At 34.0% G+C, this 21,216-nt stretch overlaps 1 protein-coding gene across 5 annotated transcripts in view; it reads left to right on the top strand.

Moving 5' to 3' along the window:
- CNKSR2 (connector enhancer of kinase suppressor of Ras 2) overlaps positions 1–21,216 on the top strand; it is a 277,033-nt gene that overhangs the window by 74,801 nt on the left and 181,016 nt on the right. For all 5 annotated transcript variants that reach the window (XM_072818027.1, XM_072818026.1, XM_072818029.1 and 2 more), the window contains exon 4: positions 11,278–11,365. In XM_072818027.1, the coding sequence (XP_072674128.1) occupies positions 11,278–11,365 (88 nt within the window). The remainder of the gene's footprint in view (positions 1–11,277; positions 11,366–21,216) is intronic.

The raw sequence follows: 21,216 nt of genomic DNA, 5'->3' as shown, positions 1-21,216 counted from the left end.
TTAATTTAGTTGTAGATATTAAACTAGATGCTTTATATATATCAACCAATTGAATTCTCATGAAGCAGGTATCATTATCCCCATTTTACATATGAAACAATAAATGACTTGCCTAAAGTCATTTGTCTAACGTGAAAATTGAAATTTGAATCTATTTTTGTTTGATACCAAAGCTCTTCTTGTTTTTCAATTGTTACGTTCATTTGTCATGCTACATCTCCATTCAAATGTTGACTAATTCTTAAAAATTTTGAGAAACTTATTCTTAGGAATGCAACATATATAAACATTTATTTTCATTTTGGTATTTCTCTCCAAGTGCTAATAAACAAGAGTGCCACTTTCCCACTTTTGGCCTGGATATTTAAAAATCACTATATAGAATTTTTATTTATAGAAATTTTAGTTTGCATTCTACTTTGAAGGCATAAATGAGATATTTTTAATATCATTGAAAACCTTTGGGGTGCCTGGGTGGCTCAGTGGTTTAGGCATCGGACTCTTGATTTCTGCTCTGGTGATGATCTCAGGATTTGTGAGATTGACAAATCTCACTTTGGACTCCTCACTGGGCTTGAGGACTAATTAAGATTCTCTCTTTCCCTCTCCCTCTGCCTCCATCTCCCCCCCCCCCCCACCCATTAACACACGTGCTGTCTCTCTGTCTTGAAACAAACAAACAAACAACCCTTTTGGATGTTTAAGACTTTAAAGTTAGGGAAAAATATTTACAGTTTCACAAAAATTTCAATTTCAGTGGAGCTTTCATTCAAATAAAACTCATTTTCAAAAACCAGCTCTTTACGTTTTTAAAATCATATAAAATCTAAGGGTAACAAAATTGCTTTTATTTCCCTCCTATTTTAAATATTTACTTGAATGAAGTAGCAGACTTTCCCAGAGGAAAAGCTTCAGAAATGAATCACCATTTGGTAGCTTTACTGTTTATTTTCAAAGCATGGTTTACTCATCTATTTTTAACTTGTATCCTGCTGTTCTTCACACCTCATCTTTCCTGCAGTTTTATATGGTTTTGCCAAGTCAATCTATACTTGGAGGTTTATGGATCACTGTATGTATCACATTGTACAGTAACATCATTAACAGTGTCCATAAGTATTGTTTATAGAAAAAGCTTGTTATTTATAGTGAAAGTTCATTATTTTCTCTCATTCTTAGCATTAGCACCTAATTGTAATTATTTCTCTTTTTTTTTAATTTTTTTTAAATTTTTATTTATTTTATGATAGTCACAGAGAGAGAGAGAGAGAGAGGCAGAGACACAGGCAGAGGGAGAAGCAGGCTCCATGCACCGGGAGCCTGACGTGGGATTCGATCCCGGGTCTCCAGGATCGCGCCCTGGGCCAAAGGCAGGCGCTAAACCACTGCGCCACCCAGGGATCCCTGTAATTATTTCTAAAATACCTTTCAAAACCATTCTATTTTGAAGAGATCAATGAGATACCTTTTTATGTCATTAAAAAAAATTTAAATCTTTAAGTCATAAGAGTAGGGTGATAAGGCAAAAATATTTTCTTTGAAATAATTTGCCTTATCTTAAAAAATAGTTGAACTGATTTCTTCTTCCATGATGGGAAACTATAAAACAGAAATTAATTGTGTACTAGGAAAAAAATTACAAAAACCAAACTACTTCAGACACTACCAGATACTGTGGTACATTGTTGCTTGGTCTTTCCTCTCACATACTCACTCCTCTCACTTGGCATGTCTTGTTCCAGAGATAAGCACTAATGTTAGCACTGCCACTGTTTATGGACTGTGCTCAGGCTCAGCTGTGCCAGCCTGAGAAATAGCAAGGCATTCCAGATATCCTTATTAACTTCTAAGCTTTTTAGTTTTCCTTATTGACTTCTAATTTGTTTAGCATTTCTAAACCACTAATAACTTTTCCATAAATGTAATACTTCTGTTTGAAAAGAACATACAAAAAAATACTTTCTTAGAGGGTCATACACCTTTGTACTCAAAAGAGTTATAAGCATTGTATTATCCATATGGTGATTTAAGGGGAATAGTTGCTTAACTTTTAGGATCTAAATAGAATAGTTCCTGTAATGGCCATTTATTGATTAGCCAAGGATTTTTTTTTTATTTTCTGGCATCAGAAAGCTTTCCTGTGATGAATTTAATTTCCTTTACTTGGAGTCACTGTGTTCATTTTTATAAGTAGCATGAGCTCTAGCTTAGGGTTGGTTTTTTTTTTTTTTTTTCAGACCGAAGAATAAATTTCTCTTTTTTGTTCTGTTCATGAACTGATTGTGCTCATAAACTCTACAGAGATCTATTTCTTTATCTAGATGATCATTAAGTCACAATTAAATAATCATCTTTGGTAACTCAAAAAGATTGGAACCCTGTCAGTCATCATTTATTTACATATGTGTCTAGGCAAAATAATCATACCGAACATTAATATCTTCAGGATGAGAATGGTTCTTTAGTGTGGTTATACATGATTTGCCTTTAAAATAAAAATTTCAGGGAAATTCACTACAAGAAAAAAAATCAGTGTTTTCCTTGGTGTGTGTGTAGAGTTCCCCTCCCCCAGAGTTTTCTTGATATTTAATCTTGAGCTAGAAACTTGTCTTACTTGAAATGTGAATGGTCAGGAAAGTGGAAAACATGCCTTAGAATTCGGTTTGCTACAGGCATTCAGTCATCGAATAGATGTTTCTTTTTATATATTTTGAAGATTAAATTTATGGGAAAAATCATGCTATATTTCATCTTATCACTTTTGAATGAAGTTTTCAGATTTTATTAACAGACTTTGACCTTTTCAAACCTAGGAACCCAAACTCTTTCTACTCATGCCAGAAGCATGTTGAGTTCTTAATTAAAATGCCAATTTTTATGCTTCAGTGCAGCAAAAATGGCCTTTAGTTACATTTTTTAAATGATTTTGTCTTAGGAGGGTTTATATTTTACATCTTTTTAAAAAATGGTTTTATTGAGGCCTAATTTACATTCTATAAGATACACCTATGCAACATCTCTACAATCCAGTTTTAGAAAACTTCCATAAGAATAGATTTTTCAAAGCTGATTCCTCACTAAGAGGTTAATTTTTTTAAACTGAGAATGTAGATTAATTCATTATATATTTTTTCAATTAACTTTATTTGAAATCTTAATGTCTCTTTCTGTTTTAGTAAATCATGGTGAAAAACAATACTGAGTTTTGGAATGTAGATTAGTGTAAGACAGCCCATAATAGGCTGTGGTATATAGAATCATTTTGAAAACAGTATGTTAAAACCACTGGAGAAGGAAAGGATCATTTAATAAATAGTATTGGGACACCTGATAAAGCCTTTGGAAAATAATGATAGAACGCTACCTGTTGTTTACTAAAACATTTTAAGCATATCATTTATTTAAATGGAAAATAAATCCGTAAGAAAACTGGAGAAAATATAGACAAAAAATGACTACTAGATGAGAAAGACTTAAGTATTTAAAAATAAGGAATAAAATACAAATGAATATCCCAATTGACTTTTGCCACATAAAACTGAAAAATGTGACAAGGTATAAGACAGATGACAAACTGGGAAAAATAAATACTTGCAACAAACATATCAGAAGCAGAGTGTTAACATGTATTATGTGCATATTACCTTTATATTTTAAAAATACCAAAGTGTAATAGATGAGCACATAGACATTTCAAAAAAGAGGAAACATTGCTGATAAGATGTATGTGCCAAACAACAGAGCTTCAGAGCTCTGAAGTAAAAACTGATGGAACAAGGAGAAAAAGACAAATCCACAATTATAATTGGATACTTTATATCCACTCTCTCATAATTGATAAAACTACCAGACATAAAGTCAGTAAGGATTAGAAGAACTGAATAAACACTAAACAACATTATACAATTGACATTTTTAGAGTACTTCATCCAAGAAGAGCAGAATACAAATTCTTGTCAAGTACCCATTGGAACAGTCACCAAGATAGACCACTCCTGCATCATAAGGCATATTTTGACACATTTAAAAGAATTAAAATCCAGCTAGTATGTGTTTTTAACCATAATGTAATCAAACTAGAAATCAAACAACACATTTCCAAGTAATCCATGGATAAAAGAGGAAGTCTCAAGGCAAGTAAAAAACATATTAAACAGAACGAGAAGAGAACAAATCATAAATTTTGTGATACACAGAAACAGTGATAAAAGGGAATGTATAGCACTGAATGCTTATATCAGAAAAAAAGATTTCATCAATCAACTAAGCTTCCATCTTAGGAAATTGCTAATCAATATGTATTAATTTTTAGTTAAGCAAGATGAAAAAGTTCTAGAGGCCTGCTATAAAACATTGTACCTGTAGTTAATACTGTACCTGTAGTTAACAATACTATCTTGTACACTTAAGGTTTTACAAAGGGTAAATCTTGTGTTAACTATTCTTATAGTAAAAGAAAATAAAAAATAAGGGCAAAATAAGCCTAAAAGCAAGCAGAACAGGGTAATAATGACAAAGGATCAAAAGATCAATGAAACTGAAAACAGAAACACAGTGGAGAAGTCAATTAAAATAAAAGAATCATGAAGGAACACTACAAATAGTTCATACATAAATTGGACAGATGAAATTGACCAATTCCAATTCCTTGAAAATCACAAACTATGAACACTTACCTAAGATGAAATAGATACTCTGAATAATCCTCTGAGTATTAAAGAAATTGAATTTTACTTAGAAGCGTTTTATGGTAGGGTATAAAAAGTCCAGGCCTAGATGATTTCCTTGGTGAATTCACATCACTATATGTTTAAAGAGGAAATAACACCAATGCACCAATCTGTTCCAGAAAATAGATGACTAGGTAATTCTTCCTATCCCATTTTATGAGATGATCATGATCCTGATCCCAATATTTGAAAACAGCACAAAAAAGAAAACTATGAACCAGTATCTCATGAACTTACATGTTAACTTGTTAACTTACATGTTAAAATCCTCCACAAAATATTGGTAAACCAAATCTAACCATATATAAATAAAATTATACACCACAGCTAAGTGGAATTTATATCAGGTATGCAAGGCTGCATCAACACTTAAAAATAAATCAGTGTAATCCACCACATCAATGGATTAAAGAATGAAAATCATATGATAATAACAGTTAATGTAAAAAGAGCATATGATAAAATCCTATACCCATTCATTAGAAGAATTCTCAGCAAGGTAGAAACAGATTGGTAATACCTGAACTTGATATAAAACACAAATAAAATGCAACAGCTAAACTTATACTTCCATTATGAAGAACTAAACGCTTTCCTCCTAAGACTGGGAATAGGGTAATGCTGTCTGCTCTCACCCCTCCTATTTAATAATCTATTGAAAGTCACATCCACTGCAGTAGGCAAGAAAAGGAAATAAAAGGCCTGGAGATTGGAATGAAAAAATAAAATTTTCCCTATTCTTAGATCATACATATCATTGGGTAGAAAATTCCAAGCTATCTACAAAACATCTGTTAGAACTAGTAAGTAAGTAGCAAGGTTGTGGGATACAAAGTCCACATACAAAATTAATTATATTCCTATATACTAACAATGAATAATTGGAAACCAAAATTTAAAACATAGTACAATTTACAGTTGCTTCAAAAGTAGTGAGTTGCCTACACATAAATTTAGCAAAATATCTACAGGATCAGTATATGAAAACTATAAAACACTGATGTAGGATATCAAACAAGATATAAATAAATGAAGATACATACTGTACTCTGTGTTCATAGATTGAAAGCTTCAGTAAAAATGTTAATTCTCATGTCTCCTTACAGGTATGATGAAATTCATATAAAAATACCAGCAGGGTTTATTTTTTACAGCCACAGACTGTATGATTCTAAATTTATATTAAAAAAGCAAACTGAAAAGTTCATTACTTTTGAAAAAGAAATAGCTCAGTTTTAAGTATTATATAAAAATGCTAATCAAAACCAGTATTAGTTGACAGGATAGAAACCAAGAGAGTCCAGACAATTCCTTTATAGGCCTGGTTAGCTGATTTTTGACAGTGGAAAATGGATAGCCTTTCAGCAAATAGTATTGGAGCACTTAGATAGGCATAGGGAAGAAAGAGAAACTCGACCCAGACCTCACACCTTATATAAAAATTGACTCAAAAGTGGACCACAGATCTAAAGATAAAATATAAAACTGTAAAACTTGCATAAGGAAATATGACTTACGGTCAGTTGAAGATTATCTGAGATGTAGGACTAAAGGTATAATCCAGAAAAAAATCAAGTTTGACCTCATTAAAATAAAAAACCTGTTATATTAAACAGATCCTGTTAAGAGGATGGAAAGACAAGCCATAGACTGAGAAGAAATATTACAGGTCACCTATTCAACAAAACTTGCATACAAAATGTGTTAGGAACTCTCTAAACTCAATAGTAGGAATACCAAAAGCCCAAACAGCAAATGGGCAAAAGGCATGAGGAGACATTTCACTAAAGGATATATATATCAATAGCAAATATGCACGTGAAGATGTCATCATCATTACCGATTAGAAACCCATTCAGGAAATATAGTTAACTATTAGATATAGGTAGTATATAACATAAATCTGGATAAACACCTTGGAGGGATTAAAGACCTAAATGTGTGACCTGAAACCATAAAAATCCTAAAAAAGAGCATAGGCATTATTTTCTCTGACGTTGGTCATAGCAACTTCTTTCTAGATATGTCGCCTGAGACAAGGGAAACAAAAGTAAAAATAAACTGTTGGGACTACGTCAAAATAAAAAGTTTCTGCACAGCAAAAGAAACAATAAAACTAAAAGGCATCTTATGGAATGGGAGAAGATATTTGCAAATAATGTATCTGGTAAAGAGTTAGTATCCAAAATATACAAAAATTTATAAAACTCAACAGCCCCAAATCAAATAATCCAATTAAAAAATGGGTCGAAGACATGAACAGATATTTTTCAAAAGAAGACATCCAGATGGCCAATAGACACACAAAAAGATGCTCAACATCACTGATCATCAGGAAAATGCTAATCAAAACTACAATGAAATACCACCTCACACCTGTCAAAATGGCTAAGATCAATAATATTAGAAACAACGGGTGTTGGTGAGGATGTGTAGAAAAAGGAACACTGGCACACCTTTGGTGAGAATTCAAAGTGGTGCAGGCACGGTAGGATGCAGTATGGAAATACCTCAACAACTAAAAATACAATTACTAGATATTTACCCAAAGAATATGAAAACACTAATTCAAAAAGATAGAGGCATCCCTACGTTTATTGCAGCATTATTTACAATAACAGAAGCAACTGAAGTATCAATGGATAGATGAATGGATGAAGCAGAACAATGGAATATTATTCAGCCATAATAAGAATGAATGTTTTAAATTTTTTATTGGAGTTCAGTTTGCCAACATATAGCATAACACCCAGTGCTCATCCCGCCAAGTGCCCCCCTCAGTGCCCGTCACCCAGTCACCCAAACCCCCCGCCCACCTCCCCTTCCACTACCCCTTGTTCATTTCCCAGAGGTAGGTGTCTCTCATGTTTTGTCACCCTCACTGATATTTCACTGATTTTCTCTCCTTTCCCTTTATTCCCTTTCACTATTTTTTATATTCCTCAAATGAATGAAACCATGTTTGCCCTTTTCCGATTGACTTATTTCACTCAGCATAATACCCTCCAGTTCCATCCACGTCAAAGCAATTGGTGGGTATTTGTCATTTCTAATGGCTGAGTAATATTCCATTGTATACATAGACCACATCTTCTTTTTTTAATAAATTAATTTTTTATTGGTGTTCAATTTACCAACATACAGAATAACACCCAGTGCTCATCCCGTCAAGTGCCCCCCTCATTGCCCGTCACCCATTCACCCCCACCCTCCGCCCTCCTCCCCTTCCACCACCCCTAGTTCGTTTCCCAGAGTTAGGAGTCTTTTTCTTCTCCTTTCCCTTATATTCCCTTTCACTGTTATTTATATTCCCCAAATGAATGAGAACATATAATGTTTGTCCTTCTCCGATTGACTTATTTCACTCAGCATAATACCCTCCAGTTCCATCCACGTCGAAGCAAATGGTGGGTATTTGTCATTTCTAATGGCTGAGTAATATTCCATTGTATACATAAACCACATCTTCTTTATCCATTCATCTTTCGATGGATACCGAGGCTCCTTCCACAGTCTGGCTATTGTGGACATTGCTGCTATAAACATTGGGGTGCAGGTGTCCCGGCGTTTCACTGCATCTGTATCTTTGGGGTAAATCCCCAGCAGTGCAATTGCTGGGTCATAGGGCAGGTCTATTTTAAACTCTTTGAGGAACCTCCACACAGTTTTCCAGAGTGGCTGCACCAGTTCACATTCCCACCAACAGTGCAAGAGGGTTCCCCTTTCTCCACATCCTCTCCAACATGTGTTGTTTCCTGCCTTGTTAATATTCCCCATTCTCACTGGTGTGAGGTGGTATCTCATTGTGGTTTTGATTTGTATTTCCCTGATGGCAAGTGATGCGGAGCATTTTCTCATGTGCGTGTTGGTCATGTCTATTTCTTCCTCTGTGAGATTTCTGTTCATGTCTTTTGCCCATTTCATGATTGGATTGTTTGTTTCTTTGGTGTTGAGTTTAATAAGTTCTTTATAGATCTTGGAAACTAGTCCTTTATCTGATAGGTCATTTGCCAATATCTTCTCCCATTCTGTAGGTTGTCTTTTAGTTTCTTATCTTGATGAAGTCCCAATAGTTCATTTTTGCTTTTGTTTCTTTTGCCTTCGTGGATGTATCTTGCAAGAAGTTACTGTGGCCGAGTTCAAAAAGAGTGTTGCCTGTGTTCTTCTCTAGGATTTTGATGGAATCTTGTCTCACATTTAGATCTTTCATCCATTTTGAGTTTGTCTTTGTGTATGGTGAAAGAGAGTGGTCTAGTTTCATTCTTCTGCATGTGGCTGTCCAATTTTCCCAGCACCATTTATTGAAGAGACTGTCTTTATTCCAATGGATAGTCTTTCCTCCTTTATCGAATATTAGTTGACCATAAAGTTGAGGGTCCACTTCTGGATTCTCTATTCTGTTCCATTGATCTCTGTGTCTGTTTTTGGGCCAGTACCACACTGTCTTGATGACCACAGCTTTGTAGTACAACCTGAAATCTGGCATTGTGATGCCCCCAGCTATGGTTTTCTTTTTTAAAATTCCCCTGGCTATTCGGGGTCTTTTCTGATTCCACACAAATCTTAAAATAATTTGTTCTAACTCTCTGAAGAAAGCCCATGGTATTTTGATAGGGATTGCATTAAACATGTAAATTGCCCTGGGTAACATTGACATTTTCACGCTATTAATTCTTCCAATCCATGAGCATGGAATATTTTTCCATCTCTTTGTGTCTTCCTCAATTTCTTTCAGAAGTATTCTATAGTTTTTAGGGTATAGATCCTTTACCTATTTGGTTAGGTTTATTCCTAGGTATCTTATGAGGTTTATTCCTAGGTATCTAATGAGAATGAAATTTTGTCATTTTGAACAACATGAATGGACCTAGAGGATATAATGCTAAGTCAGATAACTCAGAGAAAGATAAATACCACATGACTTCATCCATGTGAAATTTAAGAAACAAAACAAATGAGCAAAGGGGAAAAAAAGGACCAAAGCAAAGAACAGACTCTTAACTTTAGGGAACGAACTAATGGTTACCAGAAGCTAAGTCGGTGGAGGGATGGATGAAACAGAGGATAGGATTTAAAGAGTGTACTTGTCATTATGAGCAGCAGGTTGTTAAAAAAAGAAAAATATCTTGGGGAAATTCAAATTACATAGCTAATAGAATGGCCAACATCAAAAATACATAAATGAAAAATAGGTTTAAAAAGAATAACCAAAAAAAGATATCTCTTAGATGGACCCATGTGAGAATGGGAGGTGCTTGAGTTGTAGAGTTTCCTAGAAGAAAACAATTATTTATAACCAAGAAGCAGTTCCATATATACACATTCTTAGTAAATTCCCTGAAAAGATATCAAATAGAAGGTCTAAAGCACTAAGGATTCAATAATTTGACTAAATTTTCACCTTCATACCTTCTTTCATATTAGTGATTTTATTTTCTCTTTATTAAATGGAGCTTCCCAAATCCTATCAGTGTTGTCTTACAAAACCTGATGAGCATTCACAGATGAGAACCCATAAGAAGTAATGGAAAATCACTGTGGATTCGTTTGGTGACAAAACACCTACTAAGAAAGACTGCTGCTATTTGTCGACATAACAATCTTGTAAATATAAACATTATATCAGAATATATTTATTATTTATGTTCTAAACTTGAAAAAGGATGTGAAGTGACATAAATAAGCAGTTTAGAACAAAATAAAACTTACTAAGTAAGTCCATAGAAGCAGTGTATCAGTATTTAACTCTGTGGTGTGTAGGTTCAGATATCCTTGGTTTGAATACCCCTGTTTCCACTTATTACTGTCCCTTCCCTTTTTGTATCTCAGCATTCTCATCTGTAAAATGGGAATAATAGTACCTACTACATAAGAGTTTTTGTGAAGATAATTGGCTACATGTAAAGCATTTAAAACAGTAACTGGCACATAAGTCCTCAGTAAGTGTTAGTTATCATTACTAGCTCTGACTTATATTTCAAGAAGATACTGTATTCATAATCCTCATTTGAAAGTAAACTAAAATTTTGTCTTTACCTAAAGTTCAACTTTATTTGTTGTTTTTAGTTGTGGGGAAGAGACCTTATAAATACCAAATAAATACTGAGAACTAAAAAAAGAAATTTGATTAAAAGAAAACATTATTTTGGCAGGGAGCACCTAGGTGGTATAGTCAGTTAAGCATCCAAGTTTTGATTTCAGCTCAGGTTGCAATCTCAGGGTTATGAGATCAAGTCCTACATCAGTCTGCTTGAGATTCTCTTTCTCCCTCTGCTCCTCCCTTCTACATACTCTTTCTCTTTCTAATATGAATAAATAAATATTTAAAGAAAAAAAAGCAAAGCAAGCATTGTTTTTTTAATTTAATTCCCTTCTAAGCTGTTTCCTGAATTTTTTCATAAATATGTCCTGAATATTTTTTATCACTATGTAAACTTAAGAACAACTCATTTCCTATTATTCAAGATCTTAACTTAAAAGTCTATTGCATTTGGGAACTTTTCAAAATTTGTTCCTATTAATCACAATTTTCCTTTTCTCTTTGTAGGTCACCATTTGCTGCTGTCACAGACTATTCAGTTACAAGGAATAATGTCATACAGCTCTGCTTGGAATTGACAACAATTGTGCAACAGGTATTAGCTGACAACCTTTCCTTCTGTTAATTTATTATCTTTTTCGTATTCTAACAATGCAGAGTATTCCTTTTTACCAAGAGTAAACCAGTAAGATACTAATTTGGGAGTTTCTCACGCAAAGATAAATGGTTCTAAATAAACCATATATGTGGTTTGGGAAACTATTCATGTAGCCTAATAAATAAGCATTTTATTTACCAGAAGATGTAAAAGTCAACTCCACCTCCAGAGAAATCATTATAAGATCATAAGTCTTGGGGCACCTAGGTGGCTCAGTTGGTTAAGCATCTGCCTTTGGCTCAAGTTATGATCCCAGGGTTCTGGGATGGAGCCCCATGTCAGACTCCCTGCTCAGCAGGGGGTCTGCTTCTCCCTCTCTCTCTGCCACTCCCCCTGCTTGTGTACTCTCTCTTCTCTGTCTCTCTCAAATAAATGAAATAAATCTTTTAAAAAATCGTAAGTCTGGTAGTCTCACATTTTAGTGAGGAAGATTGTATTGCCTTTCACAAAATGAAATTGCCCCATTTAGATAAAAATCTAAAACTTTTGCTCTAAGACACTGTTCTTTATTAGTACAACTATTAGTTTCACTTATATATTGCACATATGAAAGAATATATGTAATAGCTTTTAACAGTGGTCTATTTACATGACCTGGTTTTTTGCTTTCAATACTATCCAACCCAGGGATCCCCAAATCAAATGCCTTCAGGAGTACCGTAGCTAATATAAATGTTTGAATCAAGCCTGGCATAAGATAAGGAGAAACGTTAGAGTGGTGAATTGACTAGTACATATTTTACAATATTTAATTAAATGTAATAACAAAACACATCTAAGAAGTCTGAAGCCCGCAGTCATCATGCTGTGTAAGCCCCAATGTCAGCCTGTTGCCACTGCTTTCTTGGGTGCCTGCATTTGTTAACCTAGCCAGTGATGCAGAAAGAAAGCAGACAATAAAATAAGATGATACCGATGATTATTGGAGAAGTTGATGTTTTAATTTATTCTGCTCCCTGTCCTTTATTACCAGGGATAATTATAGGAAGGAGAATAACTTTGTGACTTTTAATTGTGGAACACATCATGATTATATCATGGCAGTGAGAAAGTCAGCAACTCCTTGTAACTCAGAGACATGGGTGGAGATTGTGAACATTTTTATGAGTTTTGAGATACCCTAACAGTCTCATTGCATGTCTTTATATTTGATATCAGTAAATTTAACTTCTGAATTTCAAAAATCTCAACTGGATAATGGGGAGAAGAGTGGCATTTTAGGACAAGGGTCAACAAACTTTTTGTAAAAGGTCAGATAGTGAGTATTTAAGGTTTTGTAGGCTATGTAGTGTGGGCTATCAGGGTCTGTTGTAACTACTCAACTCTGTTGTTAGAGTGCAAAAGCAGCCTTAGACAATGTGTAAATGAATGGGGGTTGCTATGTGCCTGTAAAACTTGTTTTGCAAAAAAAGCTGCAGGTTGGTTTTGGCCCATGGGCCATCTTTGGCTGACCTGTGTTGTAGGGCAGTGCTAGCCCAGTGTGCTCTCTGGACCAGTAGCATTATCATCACATGAAAACCTGTTAGAAATTCGAATATTGGTATACATCCCAAATGTACTGTGTGAGGGCCCAGGAATCTGCATGTTTGCTAGTTTTTGAAGTGATTCTGGTTCTCCTACATTGTTCTAGGGCCCAGGGGTAAAAGTAATAATATAATCTATGGGTTATTTTTCTTACAGCTCTTTGTTATCAATGATGTTTCTTAAAGATTTATTTCCTAAAACTCTATTTTTTAAAGGCATTAAACTAAACCAAAGATTTGAGATGTGGATAACAGATTATTAGTTTCTTCCTTTTTACTATGAGAGAGAAATTCTGTCTGATTTAGGGATACATATTACACAGTATTTGTATGATAACCTTGCATAGCCTTTTAATATAGATATGTGCTCAGTAGCAATCTATATTAAACAATCCCAATAATACAGAATTATTAAGTGCTACATGACCAGATCAGTGATAACTGTATTATGTGTGTTATTTAGGCTTCTTATTTATACATGAGACTCAAAACAGTTGACATGGTGGAATTAAATGTGAGGATTAAAAGTTTATTTTTCAACTTTGTATATATGAGAAACTCTTATTTATTGTCAGTTCTATGAGAATGCAATCCATCTGATATCAACTTGCAAAATAACTTCATTTACAAGCATAATTATGACAGAAAGTGGGTGTTTTTCAATTCTTGAGACTCCTCCAAACATCTGGACCTGGATAGCCTATTTAAAGTTTGCTTTTGAGTAATTGGCCAATTCTCCGTTGCCTTATAAACCAAGACTGCAAATCTAAATGACAATTATGATGTTTTCTTGGCAATCCTAAGGAAGAGTACTCAGGTGTATTCATTTTCTCTTAATTAATATACGATGTTTTCCCACATCAAAAAGGGATCAACAAAGTGATCTTGAAAGAAAATTAGCTTTACTTTAAGTATATAGAGTGAGGTTAGAATTCACAGACTCCAGAGCATACCTTTGTCATTCTAACCTTCAAATGTTACATTGAGAAGAATGGCCAAAATGATTTTTAGTGAATTAAGGTCTCCTGTAGAGAGATTGTCTGGTAGTGAAAGTATGGTTTGTGTCAGATGTGACTAGCTCCCACCCATTCTGCTATTTTAAGAACCTACCATCTAAGTAACAGGTGGTTCAGCTTTTGTTTCCAGTATGCATGAATACCTGCTATTGACAACTACTTCACAATGAACGTCTGCCATTCTGATATTGCCCACAGAGGCTTGTTTGTGCTCTCAGCAGGACTTTTAAATGCTGCACTCTGTGGCTCTACATTCTTCTTAGGAATTTGCTTCAAGGCATTAATGGTTTAAGTGTTTCTGTTTACAGGTCAGGAAACATTAGGTAGAATAGAGAGACATGCATTCAGAAGTTGAACTTTATGTATATTCTGACTTGACCACATACAGAATTATTGAAAACACTCCAAATAATTGAAATACTCCAAATATGCTCAGATGTAGAAGGACCTTCTGTACTCTCCACCCACTGTACACTCTGTTTAAAAGAGGATGCCTTACCCTTCTTAGGACATTTTGCTCTAACATTACTTGTTTCTATTTTTTAAGGTTCAGTAACTCATAACATTTGTCACAGTTCCTTTTATGTCACTCTCGTTTTCCCATCATATGTCCTATTCCATGTGTCACCTTTAAGATGTTTTTGAACAAAACCTCTTTAGCTAGCTGGTTTTGGTTCTTGCCTTGCCCATGCCATCTCAACTTGCACCTGACCATTTATCTTAATTCATCTACTTTAATTAGGTCTTTTCTGTTGTACCCTTTTAAAAAAAGATTTTATTTATTTATTTGAGAGAGACAGAGAGGGAGAGCGTGCACACAGGAGCAGGGGGAGGGGCAGACTCTCCATGGAGCCCTGATGTGGGACTCAATCCCAGGACCCTGGGATCACGACCTGAGCCAAAGGCAGACACTTAACCATCTGAGCCACCCAAGTGTCCCTTTTCTGTTGTACCTTAAAGGAAATGTTAAGTTACCAGTTTCTCTTAACAAAATACATCTTAAAAAAATAAAAAATAAAAAATAAAAATAAAACATCTTCATGACATCCTGATTTAATTTACTTATAAGTATAGGATCTGTCATTTTCATACTGGTCATCCCAAAGCTCAGCTTTAATTTTGTTACTTTTAGCAATTTTCTTCTATTTTCCAAATTGATTACAAACTCCTTTCTTTGGAATTTAAGAAGGTTCCAAGTGTATGGTCCTACCATAATATCAGTGTTATCTTCCAGTACTCCCACATATTTTAATTGGAGTCTAGTTTGTGTGGACAATTTATTGTTGATAAAATAGATTTTGTAAATAGAAAATCTACAAAATAGATTTTGTAGTCTCATCTTTTTATGGTATGGGTTCTCCTCAGAACATGCCCATACATCTAATTTCAACCTGGTAAAATTATATTCTATTCTTTAAGGCCTCTAGGAAGTGCCTTATTCATGAAACTGTTACTATTTCCCACAGTTCTTTGTACCATCTTTGTACCTAGACCATTTATTTTTAATGTAACTATTGATAAGGTTGAGATCAAATATACCACCTCACTGTTTGTCATCTATGTTTCCCATTTGTTCTTTGTTCTTTCTTTTTTCTGTTTTTATTATTTTTTTATGATTCCATTTTGTCCTCTTTGTTGACTTACTAGCTGTAATTCTTTACTGTGTGGGCAGATGTAGAAATCCCTTGAACTTACTTTACATAGCATTTCACATCTCACCTGTGTCAGTTATATATTCTGCTGTGAATAATAATGATCTAACTTCCATTAGATTATGAACTCCTTGAAGACAAAAACGGTGTCTTGCTCATTTTCATATATAGTAGGTGCTCATTACATACCTGTTAAAATAAATTGACCTGAGACCAAATTATCTATTCCTGGTGGCTAGCACATGCTCAAGAAAAAGTTGGAATTAAATGCTTGAATTGTTACTCATTTTATTTCATCTCCTGTGTGAATGCTGTAGTTCTGTTTCTGCTAGTTATGTAAAGAATCCCAGAAATATCCAAGATACCTATCACTTCACATCATAGTTTATTCATGAGTTAAAATAAGAGGATTGATCCTCATAACTACTTTCCAATGCTAGAATGAAAGTGAACAAAACTTCTGAAAAAACTTCTATGCAAATACAGAATACTAACAAAACACGTCTTTTAGAGGAAACTTAATTGATGTATTAGTGTCTGTAAATCATCTTTGAAATAATCCGTTATTTTTCTACTGTTATGTGATGTCATATCTTTGGCACCAAGTTTTTCTGGGTTCTGGTCTGTTATTACCTATCATAGCAATAGGAATGAGGTTGATGGATAAAATAATGAAATAAAATAAGTGTTTATTTCTTGATAATGAAACTATGAGTGATTTTATTTCATTTAGACTCTACTTCTCTATATTTTCCAAATTTTCTAAAATAAATATGAGTTGTCCGGAAAAAAATGAATGCTATATACATTAAAGGAATACTACTTTGTCTGATAAAAGAGCACAGCATAGACAAATACTTATTATATTTTAAAATAAATGGTGTAGTTTACAGTCAGTGTCCATCTAATGGTCTCATTCAGCCCTTGTATATACACTAATCACTGCATTCACTCAGAATTGTATGCAATATCTGAAGACAGGAATTAAACTTAAGCTACCAGTAAAAGAGGCCAATTTGAATAAGCAAAGTGTAGATTTAAAAAAATATATCTAGGGCATGCATTTATTACCAGTCTTTCAAGAAATCTCATCTGAACAGTTATGATGATAGTTATGCTTTGAAATATGCTGTACTTCAAATTATTTTTCACTCAACTTTAATTATTTTTATTCCCTTTGCAGCAAGAGGAGATGATCAATATCTAAAAATAAACTGTCACAAATAGCTTTTTTTTCCCTTCTTAACACAAAGGGGTGGTACTATGAAATAGGTGGAAAGTGCTTCTTGATATTGGCTACTCATGTTTAAAGTGGTGCTAACATTAGAGGAGAAAGAGAATATAAATTTATTTTAACAAGCTCTATTTGGGGGAATTTACTTAATCTACTCTGTTTTACTTATTTACAGTTGTGATGGGTTTAAAGAGGTCCCTCCCCCAACACTTTCCTTTCCATATAAGATTGGTTGTAATAACACATTACAGAAAAAGGGAGAACTAGTTTTAAAATTGTAAATGGAAAGAATTCTCAACTGAAGATTCATTTAGAGCACTGTCAGCAACTGAATCAGGAAAATGAGACAGGTACCCATGCATTTCTTGCCAGTATTGAAATAATTTCTATGATGCCTGCCCTAACGGGTAGCAGCTTGATCTAAAATTATTCTACTGTGCCATTTTTATATTTTCCACTTCAAACACAAAAATGATTATGCTAGTTAAGAAATAGACATGAAGGTATCAGTTTGCAAGATGAAGCATTGGTAGAATTCAGAATACTTGGGGCAAGGGACTCAGGATACGGCTAGTGAGTATTGGGAGACTTGAGGCTTAGCCCTGTTGCTTCATGAGCATTTCACCCTGGATAAACCATGTGCATTTGATTGTACCATCTATAAACAGAAGTAATTCTATTGTAAGAATTAAACTAGATGTATTAAAAATGGTTAAAAAATGTTAAGTGGAAAACAAAAGGAAAGTAATATTTATAAAATAAGTGAGAAATAAAGAGACTTGTTAAAAAGAATTAGAATAACTTTGTTTTAAATAATGAATATACACAAATTTTTTTCTCCATTTAGTGTTAGTTTCCTTTAGCTGCGTATACAGTGAAATCTGAATTACATGCTGAGAGAAAATTTCAACAGGTCCTGAAACATTTTAGATTAGATTTTGAAATGTTAAACCAGAAGGAAAAACGTCCTTTTAAAATTCTGGTTCTGGGATCCCTGGGTGGCGCAGTGGTTTGGCGCCTGCCTTTGGCCCAGGGCGCGATCCTGGAGACCCGGAATCGAATCCCACGTCAGGCTCCCGGTGCATGGAGCCTGCTTCTCCCTCTGCCTGTGTCTCTGCCTATCTCTCTCTCTCTCTCTGTGTGTGTGACTATCATAAATAAATAAAAATTTAAAAAATAAAAAAAAAGATAAAATTCTGGTTCTGGTAATATACTTTTACCTGAAATGTCTTGTCTAAATTGTATATATTAGAATGTTTTCTTAATGAGCTTGCTCATTTTTCAGCATTTTTATTTTTTTTAAGATTTTATTTATTTATTCACAAGAGACACAGACTGAGGCAGAGACATAGGCAGAGGGAGGAGAAGCAGGCTTCATGCAGGGAGCCTGATGTGGGGACTTGATCCCAGGACTTCAGGATCATGCCCTGAGCCAAGGCAGATAGATGCTTAACTGCTGAGCCACCCAGGTGTCCCTTTTCAACCTTTTTAGATCCATTTTCCCTGTCCATGGGTATCACTGGCTTTTTGGATAGTGTTTGAAACATTGCTTTAGCTTACCATTCCCAGCTAAAAGTTGGGTTAAAAGGGGAAAAGATCAGTAGTCTTTCACATGGGACTGTTTAAATTAACTTCTGAAAAGTATTGCAAAGAAAAAGGAAATTCTAAAACCTTTCTTAAAATATCCTGTTTTAGGTATGTAATTATTAATACTACTGCTCAGTAAACACTTTCCTTCCTTATAAAGTTTGAAGAAATAGCATGTATTGTTCAAAAAATCTTAACTGAGAGAATCATCATCAAGAACTGAAAGTTTATTTGGATGTTGAAAGAGGTTTTATGGTCTTTATTTGCATTCATTCCATTGATGTGTACCATCAGTATAAAGGTTTATATGTAGTACATCTTGTAGTATAATTTTTTCTATATCTTTAAAATTACAAAAGTAATATCTACTTTATAGAAAAATTGGAGCAACGAAAAAAAAACACTGCTTGTAATCTTCTACTCAAAGATAATCCCTGTTATCATCTTGCCTATTTGATTTCACATTTAGTATTCTACCTTAATTTTTAAATTTTACTTCATTGTTCATATTACGACTCTTTAAAAAATCCAGTATAATTAGCATACAGTGTTATATTGTTTTCAGATGTACAATATAGTAATCCAACAATTCTATACATTACTCAGTATTCATCATGCTTGTACTCTTAATCTCCATCACCTATTTCACCCATCCCCCGACCTATCTCCCCTCTGGTAACCATCAGTTTGTTCTCTGTTTAAGAGTCCGTTTGTCTCCCTTTTTATGTGTTCGTTTTGTTTTCTTAAATTCCATGTGTGAGTGAAATGATATGGTATTTGTCTTTCTCTGACTAACTTATTTCAGTTAGTGTTATATCCTCTAGCTTTACCCATGTTGTTGCAAATGGCAAGATTTCAATTGTTTTTATGACTGAGTAATATTGAATTGTAAATATATATACCACTAATTCTTTATCCATTCATCTATCAGTGGACAGTTGGGCTGATTCCGTATCTTGGCTATTGTAAGTAATGCTGAAATAAACATAGGAGAACATGCATCTTGTTGAATTAGTGTTTTTATATTCTTTAGGACTTTGGGTTTTTTAAAGTTTATAAAATAACAATATTCATTAATTTTTTAAAATACAGAAAACTATAAAGAAGAATATTTACAGACATCCCAACCTAAGCACCAGAAACAACTGTGCTATTGCTCTGAGCTTTACTATAATAAATATCTGTATTTAAATTGTTAGTCTGACTTCCTTACAATTCATTTGTTCCATTATGCAGTACATTTACCTGTCAGATATATTTTATTTCTTTTATTTTTTAAATTGAATTGTTATTATTTTTCTTATTTTTAAAATTGAAGTGTAATTGACATAAAATATCCTATTAGTTTCAAGTATGCAGCATAGTGATTTGCTATTTCTATGCATGATGAAATGAGCCTCACAGTAAGTCTAGTTGCCATCTGTCACCGTGCAGTTATTACAGTATTATTGACTATATCTCCTATGCTGTACATTATATTCCCATGACTTACTTATTTTATAACTGGAAGTTTGTACCTCTTAATCCCCTTTACTTATTTTGCTTGTCTTCCTGACTTCTCCCCACTCTGGTAACCAATGGTATGTTTCCTGTATCTATGAGTCCATTTCTGTTTTGTTTTGGTTTTTGTTTGCTTGATTTTTTAGATTTCACATATAAGAGAAATCATATAGGATTTGTCTTTCTCTCTCTAACTTATTGCAATTAGCATAATGCCCTCTAGGACTATCCATGTTGTTACATATGGCAAGATTTCATTCTCTTTTATGGTGGTGTAATATTCCATTGTGTATGTATACACACACACACACAGAACATCTTTATCTACTCATCTATGGATAGACATTTAGTTTGCTTCCTTATCTCAGCTATTGTAAATAATGCTGCAGTGAACATAGGGGTACACATATCTCTTCAAATTGGTGTTACATTTTCTTTGGATAAATACCCAGAATTGGAATTGCCAACTTGAGCAGTGTTATTTTATTTTTAAGTCTTTATTCAAGAAAATGAAAAAATATTCTTCAAAGATCAATATTGAAAGTGTTTATTTTTGATGGACAACTCCCTCTAAATTATGTATGTGTGTTTTCCAATCACTTTTCTTACCTTTACACTATTTTAAATACAAATCAATAAAAGTAAATTATTTGCAAAGTATTTTCTAAATGTTCATTTTTAAATAAAAATATAAATGAGCATAATAAGTATATTGCTCTTTTTATTTTTTTTATTATTATTTTATTTTTTTTTAGTGACTTATTTTTTTTTTTATTGGTGTTCAATTTACTAACATACAGAATAACACCCAGTGCCCGTCACCCATTCACTCCCACCCCCCGCCCTCCTCCCCTTCTACCACCCCTAGTTCGTTTGAGATACCACCTCACACCAGTGAGAATGGGGAAAATTAACAAGGCAGGAAACAACAAATGTTGGAGAGGATGCGGAGAAAAGGGAACCCTCTTACACTGTTGGTGGGAATGTGAACTGGTGCAGCCACTCTGGAAAACTGTGTGGAGGTTCCTCAAACAGTTAAAAATATACCTGCCCTACGACCCAGCAATTGCACTGTTGGGGATTTACCCCAAAGATACAAATGCAATGAAACGCCGGGACACCTGCACCCCGATGTTTCTAGCAGCAATGGCCAGTATTGCTCTTTTTAAAACATATTCCTGCTTGAATTTAATCTCTCCTGTTTTAAGCAGGTTATTGAGTTATTTACTCAAGATAAATACTTGAGAGAAAAGAAGAGCCTTTTTAGGACTTATTG

Source organism: Canis lupus, chromosome X, assembly GCF_048164855.1.
Source record: "Canis lupus baileyi chromosome X, mCanLup2.hap1, whole genome shotgun sequence".
Lineage (NCBI taxonomy): Eukaryota > Metazoa > Chordata > Mammalia > Carnivora > Canidae > Canis > Canis lupus.
Note: the sequence above shows the minus strand (reverse complement) of the source record. Positions and strands in the feature narration are given on the sequence as shown.